The sequence below is a fragment of the Macrosteles quadrilineatus genome, unplaced genomic scaffold (genome assembly GCF_028750875.1).
Source record: "Macrosteles quadrilineatus isolate MER2022 unplaced genomic scaffold, UCM_ALF_1.0 Scaffold_1__1_contigs__length_201487025, whole genome shotgun sequence".
Lineage (NCBI taxonomy): Eukaryota > Metazoa > Arthropoda > Insecta > Hemiptera > Cicadellidae > Macrosteles > Macrosteles quadrilineatus.
In genome coordinates this window covers 43,559,658-43,583,018 of record NW_026542594.1, presented here as the reverse complement: position 1 = coordinate 43,583,018, position 23,361 = coordinate 43,559,658, and the positions used below count along the sequence as shown (strand labels likewise).

The window sequence follows — 23,361 nt, the reverse complement described above, 5'->3', positions numbered from 1 at the left end:
ACCCTCAATATCTCCTAACACGTTCATGGTAGAGATAGGTATTGTATGGCATCATCTTGTTTGAAATTTAATATAGATTATTTTTGTAATTCATTATATTTTAAGAAAAACGCACCGTTTTCGAGATATTTGTAAAATAGCAAAAAAAGTCCCATTCCCCCCCCTTTTCTTTTAACCCTCCTTCCCAAATCCGACACTCAAATCCGTGTAACTTTTTTATACATATTAAGGGAGGTTTATTGAACAATTTGGCACTCATTAGAAACTTTTTTTATGGGTGTCCATTGGTACTTCCTCCATTAAAAAAACAACTTTTTTATAATTTTAAGAAAAAAATCACATTTACCCCTCAATATTACCTGAACCGGTTATAGTAGATAGGTATTGTATGGTATCATTTTGTTCAAAATTTAATGTATATTATTTTTGTAACTGGTTATATTTTAAGAAAAACGCACCGTTTTTGAGGTATTTGCGAAAAAGTAAAAAAAACTCATATTTTCACCCCCTCCCCCCCAAAACCGACACTCAAGTCAGTGTAACAAATTTTTTACATATTGAGGGAAGTGTATTCAACAATTTGGCACTGGTTTGAAACTTTTTTTTTGATGTCCTGGTTTGCTCTTTTTTTAAGCTAATTGCACTGTACTATATTGCGATAATTGTAAAACCAGACAACATTGAATCAGCATTGTATTGGTTTGTAAACCCTTGATTTAGTTTTAACTTTAATTATTTTAGCCTACATTACTTTACTTTCACTCATGTGGTAGGTATTGTCAGTCTATGTTTTTCAGTTTCTTATAAATTTCTTTCAAAGTTTAATTTCTAAATAGCATTGTTTTTTCTTCAATTAAATAGAACTAAAGGGCGTCCAGGGGTCGAAAACTCAACCAAAATTATGTAATGTGCAGACTTCTCTATTTTCACCCCAGACTGTAAATAAAACATGTGATTGGAATTTCTTCAATTTGTTTTGATTTTCTGTATATATTTGCTGTTATTTCGTCACCAGCATGGCAACCCATAAGGCCCAGGTTATTTTTTTAAATTTTAAATTCATTTTTGTATTTATTTTTTAGCACAAAAATATATATTTCCAACAGTATGCGTAGATTTTCCCTGCGATGCACACAAGCTGAGAAAAAAGGTTTTAGATGCTTGCCTATTAATATATAGATTTTAAGAAATTTTACATTGACTATGCAAAGATTGTTTTTTTATGATGAACTAAGCCTAGTCAAAACTATTTGGTTTGAATAATAAATTAAGGTCCAAAGACAAACTGAATATTATCACTGGTATCACAATGCTCTAAAATCCCTATCATAATCCAATCCCATTCTATTTGTTAATCTACTCTGTCCTGATTGATACTCAAAAATTTCCAACTGAGTACAATTAATAACATTATTTTGTTTGTGTAAGCTTAGGGCCTATTAATATTCTCATTCCAACTTTAATTTGACCATAAGCAATTTACAGCTTATGGATATAATCAGTTTAAACTTATATCTCAGTTTATAAAATAGACGTGCCAATGTGGAATTATCACAGATTTTCTATACTGTCCACAAAACTGACCTTTCTATAACACTTTATATAATGCTGGACAGCCTATGGTGAACCAAGAGTTGGCTCCGTGTTCTAAGGCAGGGTAATGTATATCGGTGCAGCAGCTGGTCATTCATTTTACAAATCTCGACTGAGCTCACACTGAAAGGGACTAAATAATTGAAGTTACATTTTCTTTAATCTTACAAACACAAATAAAACAACACCATACTGTGGTTTATCTAAAAACCCTGTTAAGTTGATACCTAATTTCACTCAAATCGGTCAATGTTTCACAACAATCTAATATGTAATCTCTAATAACATGTGGAAAAGTTTACTTTAGTATGAAATCAAAAGAAATTAAGAGAAATCACAATATTGCATTGTTTTAATTGCATTTGTAATACCAAAGTAGCCTACTGTTGCTATTGGGTTCACTAAGTTAGTCCCCTTAGTGTGAACTTAGGTGGCATTATTGATGACTGACATGGACCCAACCTTTTTTCACCATAGACTGTCCAGCACGATACAGTAGAAAGGTCAGTTTAGTGGTCAATATAGAGATGCTCCTCCTTAATCATCTAAATAAAAAATACTAATTGTAGGGCAAATGTTTATCAGTTTGTGTAGTGTTATCGCAAGTTAGATTAAAATATAGTTTTAATAAGACAAATACTTTATTAGGTAGCTTTTTACAATAAACCAGATTCAGAATGTTTACCAACAAAAACTAAACAAATAATATTCTAACACCATATGTTTTCAAACACATATGAATAACAACACAGTTTGTGCATCAGGTTTGCAATTTAAACATACTAACGGTGTATGACCAATATATTTTGTAGTGCATAATTTGCACAAAAAGTCAGCTCCACAATCACATCTTTTGTAGAGATATACATTCCAACTATACTAGAAATAGAAATACATTAAACATTCCCCAACATAAACTTAGCTTTTTTGAAAAAAAGCTACGCACATGAGGACAACATTTTTAAATAAATTGCCATTGAATTTCAAAACTCAAACGGATAAAAAATGTTTTAGAGATAAAGTAAAAGCTTATCTCTTAACAAAAACTAGCTATTACATAGACTAGTTCTTTATTTCAATCACCAGACGATAGAGTGCTTTTAAATCTGACATCAATCTCAGTTTTAAATTGTATTTTGTATTTCCATATTTGAATTTTGTATATGCTTACTGTTTTTAATTGTTATTCCTAAGTGTCTTTTGAGCTTATTTTGTCATGTTTCAGTAAACACCTTGCTTAAATTAGTATAACAATCTAAATTGGTTTTTATTGAAAATGAAAGTTTTGATTTTTTTGTATAAAACCAATATTATTAATTATAAATATGTTAACACGTTCAGTGCGGCAGGCATTCCAACAGGCACTCGCCAATGGTGGCGAGGCCCTGGCGCGGCACCGTAACAGCGAACGCAATTGGCATTCAGATATTTCAATCTGACGAATAACAAAAGAGCAGCAGTGATTGCACTACGTTATTAGGCTAGTCAATCTAGAGTCAAAATAAGCCTAACATCAAACTTAAAGCAATAGAAATGAAATATATGGGATTTTGTCAACAAAGGGGTCCAGAACATCATACTAAAAATCGAGAAAAACGATGTGGCGGAAAGCCGTCATATTGGAAAATACCCCCGCCGCAGCAAACCTGCAGACTAAGCGAATTTCCATTTGACTGATTGGATTTACACTGAAATGTCTACTTAAAAATATAACATTTATTCTTGATTTAAATAGAATTAGTTTAACAAGTACTTAGGTTTGCTGCATCAGGGAGGGTAAAACTGTTTTTTTTTTTTTGTAAAATGTGAATAGTTAGTAAGAAATAAAAACATTTTCCAAATTTGATCAAAATATGTTCACAAACAAGCAAACTACAACAGTTTACTTATTCTCCATAAGAATTTAACATGGGAATTTTAAATTTACAATTTTTTGGAATTTTCTCCGTAACCATTAGGCGCATAATAACGCTTCAATATACTAAATTATTTGTTTTTTTTAAGCTCTACAAAATGGTTTGGAAAGAAATTGCTAAATTTTATGTTTTTTGGGTCAAAAATGGGAAAAACCTATTTTTACCCCATAAAACCCCCGTTCCCATGGTCCGATCATGCTGGATCGCGAACTCGTTAGAATAAACGTACGTTTACACGTTTGTACCAAATTTCATCAAAATCGGATCATTTTTGCTCGAGTTATCGTGCTGACGGACACATATATATATATATACAGTATATATAAATATATATATATATGAATTTGAACGGATGGTGTTTTTGGCCTCTAGGGACATCAAAACGAAAAAAAAAATTTGTCCCGCGTCCAGGTCTTACCATGAGTACTACGGTAATAGCTTATTCCCTATATGGGAAATTCGCTAAAAGCTTCTGCCATATTGGATTTATGTAAGCTTTTAGTAAAATGGATATAGTTTGACAACTAAGCGTCTTAAAAATCTCCGGATTGTTTTAACAGCTTCCTCATTAAGTCTAGTTCAAGATAACAATAACTTGTATATTATTTAATTATTTTTTTGTTTAAATGAGACAGCTTTAGATTAAAAAAATACCAAATTTCAAAGATTTTTTTTAGTAAAACCTTCATTTTTTTGCAAATACAAACTCGGGTGATATAAACATACATATTTTGTGGCTATTAAAAAAATCTGCATTAAATTTCGAACAATAATAATTATCATACCAGTTTGTATCTTACTTTGAAGATGGGATATATTATGGGATATATTTGTTATTAGTCTTCAACTTGGAACACTAGCCATGACGCGCGCTGCACCGCTACATCTAATCCGGGTGAAATACACTTTGAGGTAAGAAAAATTACTTTAGGAAAATTTAAGCCATATTTTGAAATCATTTATACAGGATAATATACTAACAAAAATCCGACAAAATCCGAGCATGGGAACACTGAAAAAGTAGACGTTTTCAAACATAACAAAATTCAATTTTTCATAATAGACAATTACAGTAGTAGTCAGAGAAATATAAGAAATTACCTTACAATTTTTTTCAATGTAACGTTTTAAAGTTTTATTTTTAGTGTTGTGTTTGTTGGGATTGACATACTAAAAGTTATTAAAAAAAAGAGTCCGCCCGAAAACCCCTAAAACGACTATTAAAAAAGGCAGCTTTTCTCAAAATTGACAAATTAAAAAAAACCTTGTGCATTTGTATGAACATTTTTCGAGAAATTGACTTGGTACCACTGCTGAAACTTATTCATTTTATAGTTCCTAATTTCGATAGATAATCCTTTTTTGACCGCCATCTTGGAATGACATATTGGATATAAATAAAATATTTTAAATGTAATGATAGTTTTGTGACACATAAATTTAAACTAGATTTTTACGATGATTTCAATTCTAGAATACTTTTTTAGTATCCTTTTTAGTTTTCAAACGACCTCTTACATTTCTTATGAGCGTTTCGTACTTTGAATTTTTTTTATGATATTTCTTACATCTCCAGGTATTATTAATGCTTGCAGTCTATTCTAGCCTTAAACTATTCAGTAATGTAAGGGCTGTCATTTAATTATTTGGGCTATTGATCATTAAAATCAGAAAATTTTGAGACGAGCTAAAAACCACAACACAATATGAAATAGACCTTTTTAGAAATAAGACGTTATTATAATATTTATATCTGGGGTTGTATTAACAACACGAGATATAAATCTTCACATATTATCTTCATATAAAACGTCACCAAGTTCTTTCTGGTCTTAAATTATCCAGTAAATGATTGGCTTTAATTTTATTAATTACTAAATAAAATCTGACAAATTTAAAATGAGACATGGACTTTTATTTAAAACTAGCATTTATTCAGCGTGCGTTGCTGCGCTAATAACTATTATTTGAAATTTGATTTTTTTCTTCTTTACGATGAATAATAAAAACGTATACCAAAAACAAAAATAGAATTGTATTCTTTTAATTGCCAGTGGACAAACTATATTTTTTTTTGTTTTTTTTTTCATTTGGTTTATAGATAGGTTGTTAAGTTTTTTAGGCGTACCTACTACCTCGTGAGCACGCAACATACAGCTGTCCGTGTGTAAAGCATACATTTTCTAAACTTAAACCGGCGACAGTCAGCGATTGCCTTTGTGTCTTATAATGGTGACTGCGAAAGAAAGACGAAAGGAGTCGCTTCAATTCAAAGGGTAATTCCGATGAAATCATCGGTATTCTAGGGATTAAGACTATTTCTCGTTTAAACTTACTACTGATGATTGTTGTTTGAACCATATTTGGTGTAATGTTTTTAATCATCAGTCTGGTTCCGTTGCACAGCATCCGTGGATTTAAGTTTCGCATTAGTATTATTTGAGCTCTTCTTTTAATGACAGTAATGTGGTGGGTTAATGACAAATTGGGAGGCATTTAATAATTTATGTTAGATTGTGTGGGTATAGAACAAAGGATAAAGTTATTTAGGCATTGCTATCCCTTTTAATGTTTATTGATAAAGGTTTTGTATGTTTACATATTTAACATTGGAGAATTCAAACGTTGTTCAGTGCACTGGTATGCTGTGTTTAGGTTTTAGTCAATGGTTTAATATATATGGACTTATCAAAAAGTAAAATAGTTTTCTGTGCTGCATTCTGTGAAAACAGTGTGACACTATTTCAAATCATGAGTAAAACAGAATGTTGTGATTATTCAAGCCTACAAAGCAGTTGGTGAAAGTAAACAAACTGCTTTTAAATTATATTTATTGTATGAATTGTAGTTCCAAAAGTCTGACAATCGACCCCTTAAAACCCTCTGGGGCGGAGCCCTTACGACGGATCTGCACCAAACTTCACACACACTATCCTTGAATAATACCTGGAAGTTTCACTACAATCTGTCTAGCGGTTCGGAGTCTATAGGACACATACATACATACATACATACATACATACTTCCTCTTTTATAGGTATGGATTAAATAATTTTTATTTAGAGAATTGTCTTCAGTTAAAGACGTTTATCCTCAATTCTAAATAAATAAATGCGAAATTTATAGCTAAAATAAGAGTCAATACTTTGCCGAATTATTTAAGACTATAAAGCGTTTGTGGAGTTATTCAAGATTGAGGATATATGTATTTAACCAAAGACAGTTTTCAAAATAAAATAAAATAATTTGAAATGAAGGTTCATGATTCAATCTAATATATTGTTTAAATAAGTAGAAAATCTTTAGCCGCATTCTTGCAAAACTTGCTACACAGTACTGTATGTGAATAAAAAAACTGTGCAACACATTTTTTGTAGGCTAACCTTTACTTAAATAATTTTAAATTTGTCAGGTTTTATTTAGTGATCAATAAAAATTAAGCCAAACATTTAATCAATACATTCAGACCATAAATAACTTGGTGACGTATTGGCAACCCAAAATATAAATCTTTGAATAAAAACTGATTTCCTAAAAAGTCAAAAGATTGTGTTGGGGTTAGTAGCTCGTCTCAAAACTTTCATATTTTAGTTATCAATAGCCAAAATAATCAAATGACAGCCCTTACATCACTGAATAATTTAAGGCTAGAACGGACTGCAAGTGGTAATAATAACTGGAGATGTAAGAAATATCATTTTAAACAATTTCAAGGTACGAAACGTTCATAAGAAATGTATGGGGTAAAGTTTTCGTTTTAAATTATCTTAAAAGCGAAAAATAATATTTAAAAACGCATTCAAAAATTGAAATCATCGTGAAAGTCTAGTTTAAAATGGTGTGTCACAAAACTATCATTAATTTTAAAATATTTTATTTATATCCAATATGGCGATCCAAGATGGCGGTCAAAAAAGGGTTATCTATCGAAATTATGTACTAAATACCGAATAAATATCAGCAGTGTACCAAGTCAATTTCTCAAAAAATTTTCATAAAATTGCATGTGTTTTTTTTATTTGTAAATTTTAGGAAAAGTTGCCATTTTTCATAGTCGTTTTAGGGGGTTTCCCATGGATAATTTTTGAACAACTTTTAGTATGTCACTCGCCACCCCAACACTAAAAATAAAACTATAAAACGTTTCATTGAAAAAATTTTAAGGTCATATCCTATATTTCTCTGACTACTACTGTAGTTGTCTATTATGAAAAATTGAATTTTGTTATGTTTGAAAACGTCTACTTTTTCAGTGTTCCCATGCTTGGTTTTTTCGGATTTTTGTTTGTATATTATCCTGTATAAATGATTTCAAAATAATGGTCTAAATTTTCTTAAAGCAATCTTTTCCCCCTCAAAATGAATTTTAACCCGGATTAGATGTAGCGGTGCAGCGCGCGTCACGGCTAGCGTTCCAAGTTGAAGACTGATAACAAATATATCCCATAATATATCCCAACTTCAAAGCAAGATACAAACTGATGTGATGGTTATTATTGTTCAAAATTTAATTCAGATTATTTTTATAGCCACAAAATATGTATTTTCATATCACCTGAGTCAAAAATTTAAAGGTTTTACTAAACAAATCGGTACTTCAGTATTAAACGGAGGCCACATTTTGTCAGCGCACTGCGGCGGTTATGTTAGGTTGGGTTATCGTAAATATTATGTGTGTAGGACTTTCCTCGCTTCGTTATGAATCGAACGATACTTTCTATATGATAACCCAACCTAACATAACCGCCGCAGCGCGCTGACAAAATGTGGCCTCCGTTTAATACTGAAGTACCAACAAATCTTTGAAATTTGGTATTTTTTAAATTTAAAGCTGTCTCATTTAAACAAAAAAAAATATTGAAATGATATAAAAGTTGTTGTTATCTTGAAGTAGACTTAATGAGGAAACTATTTAAACAAACCACAGATTTTTAAGACGCTTAGTTGTCAAACTATATCCATTTTACTAAAAGCTTACATAAATCCAATATGGCGGAAGCTTTTTTCCAATATGGCGGCTTTCCGCCACTTCAATTTTTCTCGATTTTTAGTATGATGTTGTGGACCCCTTTGTTGACAAAATCCCATATATTTAATTTCTATTGCTTTAAGTTTGATGTTGGACCGTATTTTGACTAGCCTATATCCTGAGATTGGACGTAGTTCCCTAAAACACCCAAAGGTAGCAGCACTGCCTGGATCAGTAGTCAGTGGCCTTGTAATATGGCTTAAAGAGAGAAAATCCCCGAAACCGGGACAAAAGCATTGTGAGACGGGTTTTACGCGAAATTTTAGTACCAACCTACACCAAAATAAAGCTCACATTCTAAGCTACAGGCTAGCAACGGTTTTATCGTTCCCCGGCAATGGCTGAGCTTATACTGAACTATTGTAGTGGGGATTGCGCAACTACATCAATTGATGTAGGCCGGTTGGAGCGCCCGTCGTGCGACTACATGCACTGAACGTGTTAAGATTTCTGTAAAATTATTTGTATGTATTGACTCCGCACATACAGACCAAATAAAGATTATTGATTCTGGTTCTGATTCTGATGTTAAGATGAAATTTAGAGTATTTGCTGATAATGCAAGGTCATTTATATAAACATGTTTGTAGTTTCGCTCATACAATTATTGTTTTTGCAGGAAGTCTTTGAATACTGTTCAGCTCGAAATTTGAAGGTTCTCCTCACCTGCGAGTTTCTTCAGAAGTACATAGAAGAAAATCCTAAATACAAAGATTTGGTAGTGGTTCGCGAAAAAATGAATGTGTAAACCTGCTTCTAGAATTGAATTACATAGGTCTACTGTTTTCATTGTGTCGGTTTATGTTTAGTTTCTGTGCATTTGTTTTAATAACTAATAATATTCTTTACATACTGGAACACTAAGTGCTAACATGGAGAGTGACTGGATTGAATATTATTGTCGAGATAAACTATTTACTAAGGTGATAGAAGTGGCCCAGAAGAGTGGTGGAGATGCAAAGTGGAGGTTTTACCGTGGTTTGGCCCTGGTTTTGTGGGATAAAACTGTAGAAGGGATCAACTTTTTGGAACCTCTTCTATCACATTCTGAATTCGGTTTAGCCTCTGCCCATCTAAGCCTGATTGCCCATCAGTCTTGTGAGGTTAGTATCAATTTGTCTTAAAACTACAGTTAACTTACATAGGCCTAGTTTATATAATTTTAAATTCAATACATTTATTTTGTACCAATCTAATATATTGTTTAAATAAGTAGAAAATCTTTAGCCGCATTCTTGCAAAACTTGCTACACAGTACTGTATGTGAATAAAAAAACTGTGCAACACATTTTTTGTAGGCTAACCTTTACTTCCCAGAGTGTCCCAAAAAAGCACAAAAAACTTTAAATAGACTATAACACCAAAACTTTTTTCAAATTTCTCATTTGGTAGGTGGATTTAACATTTTGTTTAGTTGTAGTAGAGCTCGTGCGTTTCCTGGTGATGCCTGGGGGTAGGGTTGAAGCCCATACAAAACCGGTCTAGAGCCACTATAACCACCTACCCCCCAGGCTTCACCAGGAAACGCACAAGCTCTAAGCAGCGTTTTTTTTTTTTACTAAGCACATTTGTTAAAATTTCTTACAGTACCGGTATGACAACCGCTATGGAATGATTGAATTCTTTTCTGTTACTGTCTGTACTTCAGGATTGATGTGTTTCACTTGAAGTAATGGGTGGTAATTGTGGTTAAAGAGGAGTCATTATCATGGTTTAGGTTTGCCTTGCTAAATGTTAAAATCTACACATTTACTGTACCACTTAATTCAGTTCGGTAAACATGGTCAGGACATGTTAGGACAACATTGTAATTAGTGAAACAGTAGCAATTTAATAAAGTAGGCTAAGATAAATAAATGAAAATAAGCAGGATACAGGGTGTTCCGTAAGTGAACATCCAAACCCCGGGAAATGGTTTTATGGGTCAAGATAAAAGAAAATCAAGAAGACATTTTGTATTTTTTTTTTAATAAACATCTTTAAATCTTTAAATTGTTATAAACCAATCTTTATGAAACTTTGTATGTACCTGAAGGTAGGCAAAACCTTTATTAAAAAAAGTTAACTTAGTCCAATCCAAAATTTAATATTTGAGGCAATTTTATTTTTATAACTTAAATTTTTGCTAAACGGCTACATTTATTTTTTCAATTTATGTGGTATTTTAAATATTAATTTACACTAACACATCCCACACTTTTTGTTCTTTTTGACGAATTTTCCATAGGGACCGATTTGCTTTTTTTTGAGTTCCGCAGAGGCCAAAAACACCATCCCTTCAAATTCATATGTATATATGAGGGCGGTTTTGCGAATATAGATCCGTAGTTTGCTTGTACCCCGCAGTTAGGCACCTCACCACTTAAATGGCATGAACAAAATGACACAAATTGCAGCTCTGTAGTTGTCGTGTACCAACTGTACTATGTTTAACCGACTCTCCCGCCATGTCCGAGGTAAGGTCATTGCTTGATGAATGAAGTTTATGACCATGATGCAATATTGGCGTAGAAAAGTGCAGAAATAGGCTAGGGAGTTTAAAAATGGCTGCGGTACATAGCAAAAATGTTCATTTCGGATGGGGTTGTGTATTTGGTGGGTACCTAGACTTCTCACAGAAGGCCACAAAGGAAAAAGGATTTTGCGGCTATTTTTACACTCTATAAGCCTTTAACCCATTTCCACACTTTACCCTCACTCATTGAATTAGGGCCATTACATATGAATGTTACTTGGACATCTACTCTACGGCCTATTATCTTTATTCTATATTTGATATCCGAGGAAAAAAATAATCTAGCAGCTTCATAGATCTTGAGACATACCTCTTAGGTAAGATAGAAAGCTACTTTTCACAAGTAGGTAGTTAAATACTGCCTAGGAGAACCATTGGACACTTTATACCGGTTGACACTATTTTATTAACAATGGTCCTCTTGTCCGTGGTTGCGGAAAAATAACGGCACCAATGCGTTACCAACATACATATGCTTACACACAAATATACAAAATTGAGTTAGGAAATTTATTACGCTTGTAAGGAAGTTTTCCCCTTTGAGGGAAAAAAGCTCTTTCACACTCCTATTTTTCTTTAACATTAAGGGCTTTTGTCCTGGGTTATGGCGGAACACAACTCAGTAATGGAAATGTGAAATAAATATTTCTAGTTTATTGACTCTTTCTATTTACACTATTTACAAAAATCTCGGCTTCCAAGGTAATGATTGTGAATTGTAGCACTGAGGGCAGACTCTGGGTATCAGACCGCAACATCGCAGTAGTTCCCGGTGTTACCATGGATGTTCCTTTGGCAACGTCTCCCAACGTACAGCTGCACAGTCTATCAATCTCGATCTACTGACACTTCTTGGTCGGCTGTCTGGCTCCAACTGCACAGCCTTCAAACCACAATGGCAGACTCGCAGGGTAGCAAACCTCAGCAATGCGGTTGTGCCCGGTGCTTCTACGGTTAATTACTAGGTGTATTATGCTGGATGTGTATGATCACTGGGTGTATTGTGCAGGATGTGGACAAAGATGCTGTAACCCACCTGGAGTGGAAGGTAGAGGAGGGTAGTGGGGCCAATGAGAGAAGTTTGCAGTATGCAGCGGCTGCGCTGTTGCATGCTGGGTCTCTTGATAAAGTACGCAACTATGTGGACCGCTTGTTGCGCCTCAACTCAGCTTCTGCAGACTCCCTTGTACTAAGTGGCTGGTTTGAGCTTTACACCGACAACAAGAGAGGAGCTGCACGGGCTTTTAAGGCTGCTCTAAACTTGGTAAGTTTAATTTTTCGAATGGGTAGCCTCCAGATTACCAAGATACTGTACATTTAAAATGTTTTAAATACCTGTAATGTTGATGATCCAAATAGTTGCGTTACAACTAATTTCGGCTCACAATGGAGCACCCATTAGGTTTATCAAGGACATTGTCGTTAAAAATCAATTACCAACGTCCTTAACCATTTGTTTTGAGGTTTAATACGAGTTGTTAAATCACATTGGCTAAGATTGAATGCTCGTCGGTCCTACAGAGTCAATCTAAAAGTACCGTAAGGCAAAATTGACCAAAACACTTTAACGAGGGTGGGGATGATATAGCTCCTATTGAGCGTCTGCAGGATTTCCTGAGCGCTTCTAGAGCTCTGAGCCTTTGATTAAAATGATGGGTTAGCCTCTGGATCAAGGTAATGCAAATATAACAGGTTTAATTTACCTGTTGCGTCAATTGATCCTTTAAGTTAGTTAAATAACTACGGCCGTTTCGTACTGCTAAACGAGTACATCTTCAGGTCATGAACTTATTTAAGGTTATTTAAGTTAACTTTAACTTTCCCAATGATAAGAAAAATAGTCTGATATCCGAACTATTAAATGCCGAAACAGCTGTCAAATATTTAGATAGTAATGAATCACAAGACGTGACAAGAGCAATCATCACAAATAAAGTAAGAAACACAATTAAAAATCCCCGTCCCAGAATGTCATATTTAAACCAATATAAATCATTGAAACGAGTTGCGGCAAACATTAGAGACAAGCTACAACAGAACAACGCCGTTATCGCCAAAGCAGATAAGGGCAACTGTACAGTGATCCTCAATAGACCCGAGTACGTCAACAAAGTATGTGAATTTATCGACACTAACAACATAGAATTATTAAGTCAAGATCCCACTGCAACCTATTCTAAGGAAATAAACAAACTAATTTCAACCTGCACCAATCTCCTATCTAAAGACGAAATCAAATGTAGTAAAGTAACTAATCCCCAGGCGCCCATCCTCAGAGGATTGCCGAAGATTCACAAACCCAACACACCAATTAGGCCATTAGTGAATTTTAGACCATCTCCCACTTACAAGATCGCTAAAAAACTTGAACACATAATCAGAAAAGAAACCGTTTTAGAGAATGACCATAGTGTAAAAAACACTGTAGACTTAGTCAACAAAATATCAAAAATAAAATTAAAAGGCTCTTATATATTAGCATCCTTTGATGTAGTGAACTTATTCACAAACGTGCCTATTAGTGAGACCATAGACATATTGCAATCTAATTTGGAGAAAAATTCTTCTTTATCAAATGAAGCCAAACAAGAATTAGTTAACCTAACCAAATGCGTCCTTCAACAAAACTATTTTATGTTTGAAAACAAATACTACCTACAGCATGAAGGTTTAACCATGGGTTCACCCCTATCCAGCATTCTCTCAGAACTTTTCTTAAACCACATTGAAAATAAATTCTTGTGGTCAGACTTCAACCGCCACATAAACAAAATAATTCATTATAGTCGATATGTGGATGACACATTCATTATATTCAATGGAAATGAAAGACAAATCACGTTATTAAAAACTTATCTGAACAGTATCCACCCGAAACTAAAATTCACCCTTGAAACTGAGACAAACATGTCCTTAAATTTTTTGGACGTCACAATTACACGAACCGACCATTGCCTGGATTTTAGAATTTACAGGAAACCTACCACAACAGACCAGACAATTCATTTCACATCGCATCATCCACATAGCCATAAAACAGCAGCTTATACAGGGTTGCCACCAGCCATGAAAACCTTGAAAAGCGTGAATTATGCGTGAATTTAGGTGACCATGAAAAAGTGCGTGAATTATGCGTGAATTTCGTCATTGGACCATGAATTCTCAAAATCATTATTAACAATTCAGCCAAAACCCCTAAATGTGCTGAATCAAATACTCCGTATTAAAACCATTCTCGAAATGAACACCGAGATAAAACGTCAAAGTGGGAGTGTGAGATAGTTTTGTTGCCATGCCACGAACAGAAACGATTGCGTAGTTTATTCAAGGTCAAATCCGATCGTAACCGACGTCAGCCGAGTAGTCTAGAGATGGGAATTATCGTTGTTTTCCGGCAACGGTTATAACGATAACGCAGCTGCCCAATAACGTGTTGCGGCAACCTGTTATTTCAAACGATTGCCAACTCGTTGCCGCTTAAACCGTTGTCCGCCGGTCGGTCGGTGTTGCGACGTTCAGTTATCATTGTCGGTTGATCAGTTGCAGTTCAGTTTTCAGTTGTAGTCGGGAGTCGGGCGTTGCCGCGTTGTCCAGACAGGATGCGTTATTCTAGTTCGTTTCAGAAGTTATCGTTGCTCTGGTAGCGTTGCGGCAACGGCACTAATGGCAATGCATGTTTTCGTTTTCGTTGTCGCGCGGCTTTCCTGCAACATTTAGATAGATACGTTATTATAATAACAGGGAGTTCTCCGCAACGTGTTGCCGCGATAACGTTGCCGTGGCCGCAACACTGTTATTCATCCTGTTATGTTATAACGCCCATCTCTACCGAGTACCGATCCACCGATAAAATCGATGCTTTCGGAGCTAAAACATCGATCACATCGATGTTTGTTCCGAGTTTCTCGTCTGGTCTAAATAAACCAACACAGCCAATTAACCTAAAACCACGTTTTTTCTAGTAATCGTGCCTAAAACCAATACAATTCAGTTACGGAAAACATCAATATTTCATTACTTTTGTTGGTCTAAAAGACCGATGTAACAAACCAAATCATCGGTTCGGTAATCTACAATCGATGTAAACAAATAACTTCGAACATCGATAGAAAAGACATCGATGTTTCGAAAACATCGACAATCGGAATTGATGCTCGCTGCTCGCTAGTCGCTCTCATTCTCTACTTTCTACTCTAGTGTTCGTGTGGAAGGAAATACAGAGTAACCATAACCTAAAAGTTTTAAACTGATCTGAAACTTAGAAACGAGTCAAACGTTTGAAGTAGTGGTTGACAGACTGGACAGTAAGATCACTTGTTGCACTCGTGATTCAGTTTTGTGCTTCTTATAATTGATTACCCAACACTCAGTGGAACAAGTGTTCAGATTAAATATTTTTTATTACTGATATATTATACTTCCGATACTTTACAACGTTAAAATAAGAAGTACCTTGCCTTGCCATAAAGGTAAAAATGGCTTGCGCCGGCTGGAACTTAATCGTCTTCTGTGTTTGTTTTGGTCAAATATGTCGTCATTTCAAACTACTGTCAGTGTTGAGTAAATGTGTTACAACGTGAGATTAAGTTTATTTATTTAGGCCTAAGTTGCAAGAAGTCAATGTTGTGCTGAAAAATGGTGATTTCGTTCTGAGGAAGGTAGCCTAAATGTGGTAAATGTTTTTTTGAAGCATATAACTAGGTGTTTTCAGTCAATACGAATCTAACTAATGAGATGTAAATTTAATTAAATAATTGTTTTAACTGTGATTTAAACCTGTGTAGGCAAATAATAATATATAAACTGATCCAATCTGAAGAAACATCCTCCTAACTAAGTTTATTTTAACCTTTTCTGTAATGCAATTAATTATTTTTTTATTACTTAATGTAAGTTAGCCTATGTCTAAACTTACATACATTCCATAACTTTTGTTTCGTTCTTAGCTTTAACTAAATATTTATTTACATAATCTTACCTTTTTAGAGTGTTTTTATCAGTCAGTCGGCAACCTTTAATCTTCTCAATAAATAAAAGTTGGTTCAGGCTTAACTTAGCCTAGATTCAGCTTTGGATTACAATGTAGGCTAGCCTACTGTGTTACAGTATAAAGTAATAAAGTGCATGTGCGTTTTAGTAGGCCTAGATATGGCCCATTACTAAGTTAACCGTTTCTTGATCATGTTCTTAACATTTGTTTTTATAGTAGCCTATTATCTTAATTTGATGTTTAGACAGTAAAGTTCTAGGCCATTGCTGGATTAACTAGCCTAGTTAAACCTTTTATGTTTGGATGCAATGTTTTTTAGGTTAGGCCTAGACCTAACTACCAATCCGACTTATTTTTTAATTTATTATTTCTTCTAACGTTTGAATTTATCATTAGGCCTATGATGTTGTTAAATCAGATGTTTCAATTTTTTTAAATAATTACATCGTAGCCTATTATCACGCACAAGATTTTTATTAATATCCTTTTTCATCTGTGATTTTACTTTTTTAGACTGGATAAATTATATTAATTTCTTATTTTTAACTCTAAAATAAACGCATGAAATGTGTTTTATTTGATAGTAGTACACAAAACTACATATTGTCGATAAATTAATGTACAATTCTGAACTAGGCAACACTCTTTTATGGTGAAATTGTGCGAGCATATACCCCATGAATTTTTCAAAACTACCAATGAAAACCTTGAATTATGCATGAATTTTTTTATCTCACTTTGGTGGCAACCCTGTTATAACAGCTTTGTACATAGACTATTTTCAATCCCGCTCTCACCAGAAAACTATAACAACGAATTACACATTTTAAAATACATAGCATTATCTAACGGATACCAGAGCTCACTAATAGACAAACTTATTAACAAACAGAAAAATAAAGTTAAAGAAAACCAAGAAAAAGACCCCAAGAAATATGTCTCTGCAGAATACGGAGTTGTACTTAACAACACACTGAGGAAAGAAATGGCGAAACATAAAGTACAAGTCGCATATAAAACACCTAACAAATTCTCTTTTCTCCTCGGGGAAAGAAAAAAGAAGACGATGGATAAAGTAAACAACACGGGTGTTTATAAAATTAAATGCGACGATTGTCCGAGTTTTTATATCGGACAAACTGCCCGTTCTTTCACTACAAGGTTCAAAGAACATCTACCAAGGAGAAACTCTAAGTCTGCTTTTGCCAATCACCTCATTAATTCGAACCATAACTACACCGACGTACACACTAATTTAGAAATCATGCACCTATGCAATAAAGGCAAACAAATGGATACTATAGAAGAATTCGAGATCTACAGAGCATCAAAACAACAACCCGATCATATATTAAATGAACAGCAGTCCTTCAAATCAAATATAATTTACAACACTGCCATCCACATTATCAACCAAAACAAAAGAAACCAGAACAAAGATAAAGGAAGAGAAGGGGAGGGGGCCCCAACTCCCGACACGGGTCAGTCATGACTCATCATCTAACGCTACCGGTTACACAACTCTCGTGTTCGGACTACTTGGCCAAGTTTTTTAATTGTAAATATTTTATTGTTTCGTATGTGTTCGTGTTATGTGTCCTAAATGTGCTGACGACTCCACCCATGGATGAGAAGGCCGTATTTTAACGTTCATGACCTGAAGATGTACTCGTTTAGCAGTACGAAACGGCCGTAGTTATTTAACTAACTTAAAGGATCAATTGACGCAACAGGTAAATTAAACCTTTTATATTTGATTAAAAATTAATAAATTGATCAGTCAAAGCTGTGACAACTTCGTATCGACCCTTGGATTTTTCTCGGCTCCTTCTGAGCACTCCGGGGAAGAAATTTGAGTGTGGCTGATTCTAGGGGTAGGCCTAGCCTGACTTTGGTGAATATTAGTTTATTCCCCACCCCTAGAATTTTGCGTCACATCTCTGCCTTACCAACTTCGCAAACAAAAAAAATATTTGGGCAAATCTGCACACCTAGACGGTTGTTTTGATGCATAAATATGTATGGGCAAGTCTTAAAACAAAGAAGCTTTTATGGGAAGAAAAATTTCATGTAGCGTATTAAATATATTGATGATCTAAATATAGAAGTTTGATCAAAAACCAAAAATAATAATTTTACAATTTCACTCTAAACTTACGGTTTAGTCCTACATAAGAAGTAAAAACAGGATTAGTAACTGATTTAGCTTTAAAAGACAATCAACTTGCTTTTCATGGTATCAAAAAGATTAATAACAAACAACCTGACCAGTTGGTTGGATGTTATTCAAATGATGACTAATTATCGGTTAAAGTTGCTTGTTAACAGTTGCAGGTGGGGCCCCCTCTTTTAGAAAAATATTTAGACAAATTAATGTAATGCTATCAAAATCCTATAACTTCAGTACGGTTCCCAATTGAATAAATATAAAAAAAAAATGAACGCTATTTCTATTCTTCTTAGCTGTAGATAAAGGAACTGTGTTGCGCCAGTAAGCAGTCTATTGTTAGTTGTGTTGTTTTGATGCAATAAATTCCAATCACACCCAGACAGAGGCTCTCGCTAACTATTTCTGTTTCTACTCCAGACAGACTTGAATTTATTTTGAAATTAATATTGTTGTTGTTTTAGTATTTAATCTTGATAAATTACTTATTTTTCAACTCGTGCATGTTCTCATATCAATTTAATAGGTTATCACTTATCAATTTACTTCCTAAACCCACAGTAACTTTAAATAACTTTCATATTTTCATATTAAAATGTTGTTTTTCAAATGCAGAATCGATCTACTTCTCTCAAATTACCTTGTGACAATAATTCATCCTAAATTTTTAAACACATTTCAATAAATAGTCAGCATTTATTCACTTTTTTGACAACATGTATGAAAACGAGGGATGTACGTGACTGGATTTTAAGTTTGAGATGAGAGCAAGACAAGATTCTTTTTTCTCATCATAATTTGAGTCAAGATAATATATCGCATTAGAATCAGGAATTATTCGTTTGGGCAGTTTTACAATGGCTAATAAATAATAATTAAGTACTATTAAAACAACAACTGAAGTGCAATAACTAATTATTTATTACAAAGTTTGACACAAAAAGAGTTTACAAAATAACAAAAGCTTACAGGAACTTAAATAGTTATGGAAATCTTAAATAAGAACAAAATTAAATGAAAATAAGACATCTTTAGTGTAAAACTGTAACATGCACACCACAACTAACTGTATCACAACAAAAACAGTCTATAAGAGACGGAAGAATGGTACTTAGTAGAAGGCTAGTACGGTGTTACTTCATGATTATAATGATATATTGAGTTGGAGGAATGAAAAATAAATAGACAATAGAAATTTAAATTTAAATTTTTTTTAATCTTACCTTTAAAAATCTCAGAGCAAAGTTAATCTCACTCAAACAAATTAGATTTTTAATCTTGCAAATTTCTTGAAAATTCAAGACCTGTGCATCCCTAATAACGATATTGCTAAGGAGTTAGTCAAGCAGAGCATGTAAAAACTAGCTATTTAATTACTTTTGGTGTTATTGGGTAGTGGAATGGTTTACACCAACATTTTTAGAGGTTTAGCTTCAAAATATGATGAAAGGATGAGTGACTATTTAAAAGAGGCGACCTAGGCCTAGTAAAGAATCTCAGGAAAATCTATTTTAACTAGCAACAGAGCCCGTTGTGGTTAAATACAACGGTCTCTAGTAAAATAATGGTTATGAAATCCATACACCACTTTACTCACTAATATTAATGGTACAGATTAAGCACATAACATTAGAAACACATACTTAACATAAGGAACTCACCTTAAACACAAATGCAAATTGTTAACAACAACATTTAATCAAAGAAAAATCAATTAAATAACAATATAACAATAAGCCGTTAAATTATTAATTAACACATGTTTCGTATGTTTAGATTATGCATACTGGTAAACCAATTATTACCATCTATAAAAATTATTGGTTTTTCTTTTCTGAGTCGGGTTAAAGGTCTTCTACCCGACCGATTTTCATAATTTTGGCCTTAAACTAAAGGTATGGACGCACCACAGATTTGCCATCAATCATCGGCATTCATATTGACGTATATTTCGAGTTATGCACAAAATGCGTCCCTGAACAATCCTTATGGGAGTTAAATTTGGTTTTTTTTACTACGTTTGGCTCTTCTACCAGCCTGATTTTCATAAATTTGGTTTTAAAATAAAGCTATGCAACCATATATTTGTCGTCAAGCATCATTATTAATTTATCGAATGTATAACTCAACAAAAAAATATAAATTTGATTTTTTTGATTTTTTTTCTTCTTGTATTAAAGATGTATTCCAGCAGGTGTAATTACATTACCTTATATGTTTTGGTCTAAACACCTTTAGTGAAATACCAGCTTTCATTTGAGCTATGGATTATTAAGATTCCAATCTTAATAATCCTACCTAAAGCACACTGCTGAATCACGAATCAACAATAATCATCGTATTACTACTATAAATAAATAAAAATCTAACTTTACTAATTATTTGGAAATCTACACAGATTAAGCTTTCCATTGACCTATTAATTAATAAAATCGGTCCAGTAGAACTGTTGATTTAGTTGTACAAAGTTAAACGAAAATATCTCTAATTCAATATTTCTCACCACTATAAATTAGGAGGTTGCTAAGCTTTTTTTTGGAAATAACTCCTAAACGGTGAGGAAATCGACCAAAGTGGAAGGTGATATTCTGAAAGAGAATAAAATTTGCTACAAATTGCTCTCAGGCGTTCTTTGAAAATATTAAAAAACGGCAACCTAAAGTTTACTACAAATAGAAATTTGAAAATATAAACTAAAAAAAAAACAGTTTTTAATGTATTTTTTTATTTTTATTCTTTTTTCACCACAAATATTTAATAAAATCAAACTTTTTATAATTATTTGCAAATCTACACAAGTTATGCTTTCCAACGATACATTAATTAACAAAATCGGTCCGGTAGAAGTCTAGATTTAGTTGTACAAAGTTTAACAAAAATATCCCTAATTCAGAATTTTTAACAACAAAAAATTTGGAGGTCACTTAGCTTATTTGACAATAACTTTTAAATGGTGAGTAAATCGTAGAAAATGTACGTAATATTCTGAAAGAAGATAAAATTTCCCACAAATATCTTCTATTTATTTCTTGAAAATACTTAATAAAGGCAGCTAAAAGCTGACTACAAATATAAACTTGAAAATAGAAACCTGAAAAAACAGTTTTTAATGTATTTTTGTTATTTTTATTTTTTTCGCCACAATTATTTAATAAAATCAAACTTTCATAATTATTTGCAAATCTACATGAGTAAGGCTTTCTAATGACTCATTAATTAACAAAATCGGTCCAGTAGAACTCTAGATTTAGTTGTACAAAGTTTAACAAAAATATCCCTAACTCAATATTTCATCATTACTATAAATTCGGAGGTTGCTTAGCTTTTTTGTAAATAACTTTTAAATGGTGAGGAAATCGACTAAAGGGGAAGGTGATATTCTGAAAGAGAATAAAATTTCCTACAAATTGATACCATACACTTCTTGGATACACTCAAAAAAGGTAGCCAAAAGTCTCACCCAAATAAAAAGTGTGAAAAACACCGTTTTCAATGTATTTCTTAAGGAAAACGTGTTTTTTAGCGAATTTCCCTATAGGGAAGTAGCTATTACCGTAGGTCTCATGGTAAGACCTAAGCCCGGGACCGATTTACTTTTTCATTTTGATGTCCCCAGAGGCCAAAAACACTATTCGTTCAAATTTTTATATATCTATATATATATATATATATATATATATATATATATATGTGTCCATCCGCACGATAACTTGAGTAATTTTTGTCCGATTTTGATAAAATTTGGTTTGAAGGTGTAAGGCGGGATAAACTTGAATGAGTTCGCGAACCAGCATGATCGGACTATGGGAACGGGGGTTTATGGGGGGTTTTATGGGGTAAAAAAAGGTTTTTCCCATTTTTGACCCTAAAAACACAAAATTTCACAATTTATTTTTAAACCATTATGTAGAGCTTAAAAAACAAATAATTTAGTGTATTGAAGCGTTATTATGCGCCTAATTGTTACGGAGAAAATTCAAAGAAATTGTAATTTTAAAATTCCCATGTTATTCTTATGGAGAATAAGTCAACTGTTGTAGTTTGCTTGTTTATGAACATATTTTGATCAAATTTGGAAAATACATTAATTTCTTACTAAACCACAGTACCTTTTAATATTTTACATTAAAAAAAACTTTTACCCTCCCTGTTGCAGCAAACCTAAGTACTCATTAAACTAATTCTGTTAAAATAGGGAATAAATGTGATATTTTGAGGAGACATTTTAGTTTAAATCCAATCAGGCAGATGGAAATTCGCTAAGTCTGCAGGTTTGCTGCGGCGGGGGTATTTGAAATGTTCACCATAAATCATAACAAAATCAAACTTTCATAATTATTTGCAAATCTACACGAATTAAGCTTTCCAACGACCCATTAATTAATAAAATCGGTCCAGTAGAACTCTAGATTTAGTTGTACAAAGATTTTTAAAACTGAATTATATATAGAATAGATATGTGGCACAGTAATTTTTTTTTTTTGAGGGTCCGATGGAAACATAGATTTGGGTTTAAAATGTAATTTTATGCTTTTTACCTTCCCTCCCTATACATAGCGGATGGGGAGTACTCTTTTTGTCAAAATATTTGAGTTTGAATTTTGGCTGGAAACATCTGTTTTGGGTCCCCCTGAACCCAAAAAGTGGTTTTTGAAGGGATGTCTGTGTGTTTGACATCACATAGATGGATGGGTTATTTTTTTACTCCAGGATTTCCAAAGAAACAACTAATGACCTTCTAAGCGAATTTCAGTAGCTATTACCGTAGGTCTCATGGTAAGACCTAGGCCCAGGACAGATTTAAGCCGGGTTTACACGCTACGATTAAACATAACGACTTGTCTGCAACGACTAATCGTTACGTTTTGTCGTAGGTTGGACGGTCCATTTACACGTTCCGTCTTTTCCTCCAACTTTGGCTCAAACCACTACCGTTTGATGTCTCTTGTAGTGAAGTAGTTAATAGGCTATCTGTATATTTGACGATAGATGAGTTACTGTTGTGGTCTGTTAACGTTATTTTTGTTGCAACAAGTTTCAAGAGGAAAAGTTATTTCCTGTTCCTGTCGGAATAGTCTTTATTTTTTACTTGCCAAGCAAGGGAAACTCGTGTACAGTTCAATTAAGTCTATGAGAAAATCAGGAGAGGCT

At 33.4% G+C, this 23,361-nt stretch overlaps 1 protein-coding gene across 1 annotated transcript in view; it reads left to right on the top strand.

Annotated features, from left to right (window-relative positions):
* LOC128982850 (tetratricopeptide repeat protein 21B-like) overlaps nt 1–23,361 on the top strand; it is a 300,450-nt gene that overhangs the window by 19,032 nt on the left and 258,057 nt on the right. The window contains exons 3-4 of the mRNA XM_054401889.1: nt 9,158–9,641; nt 12,063–12,317. Coding sequence (XP_054257864.1) covers nt 9,411–9,641; nt 12,063–12,317 — 486 coding nt within the window. The 5' untranslated portion in view covers nt 9,158–9,410. The remainder of the gene's footprint in view (nt 1–9,157; nt 9,642–12,062; nt 12,318–23,361) is intronic.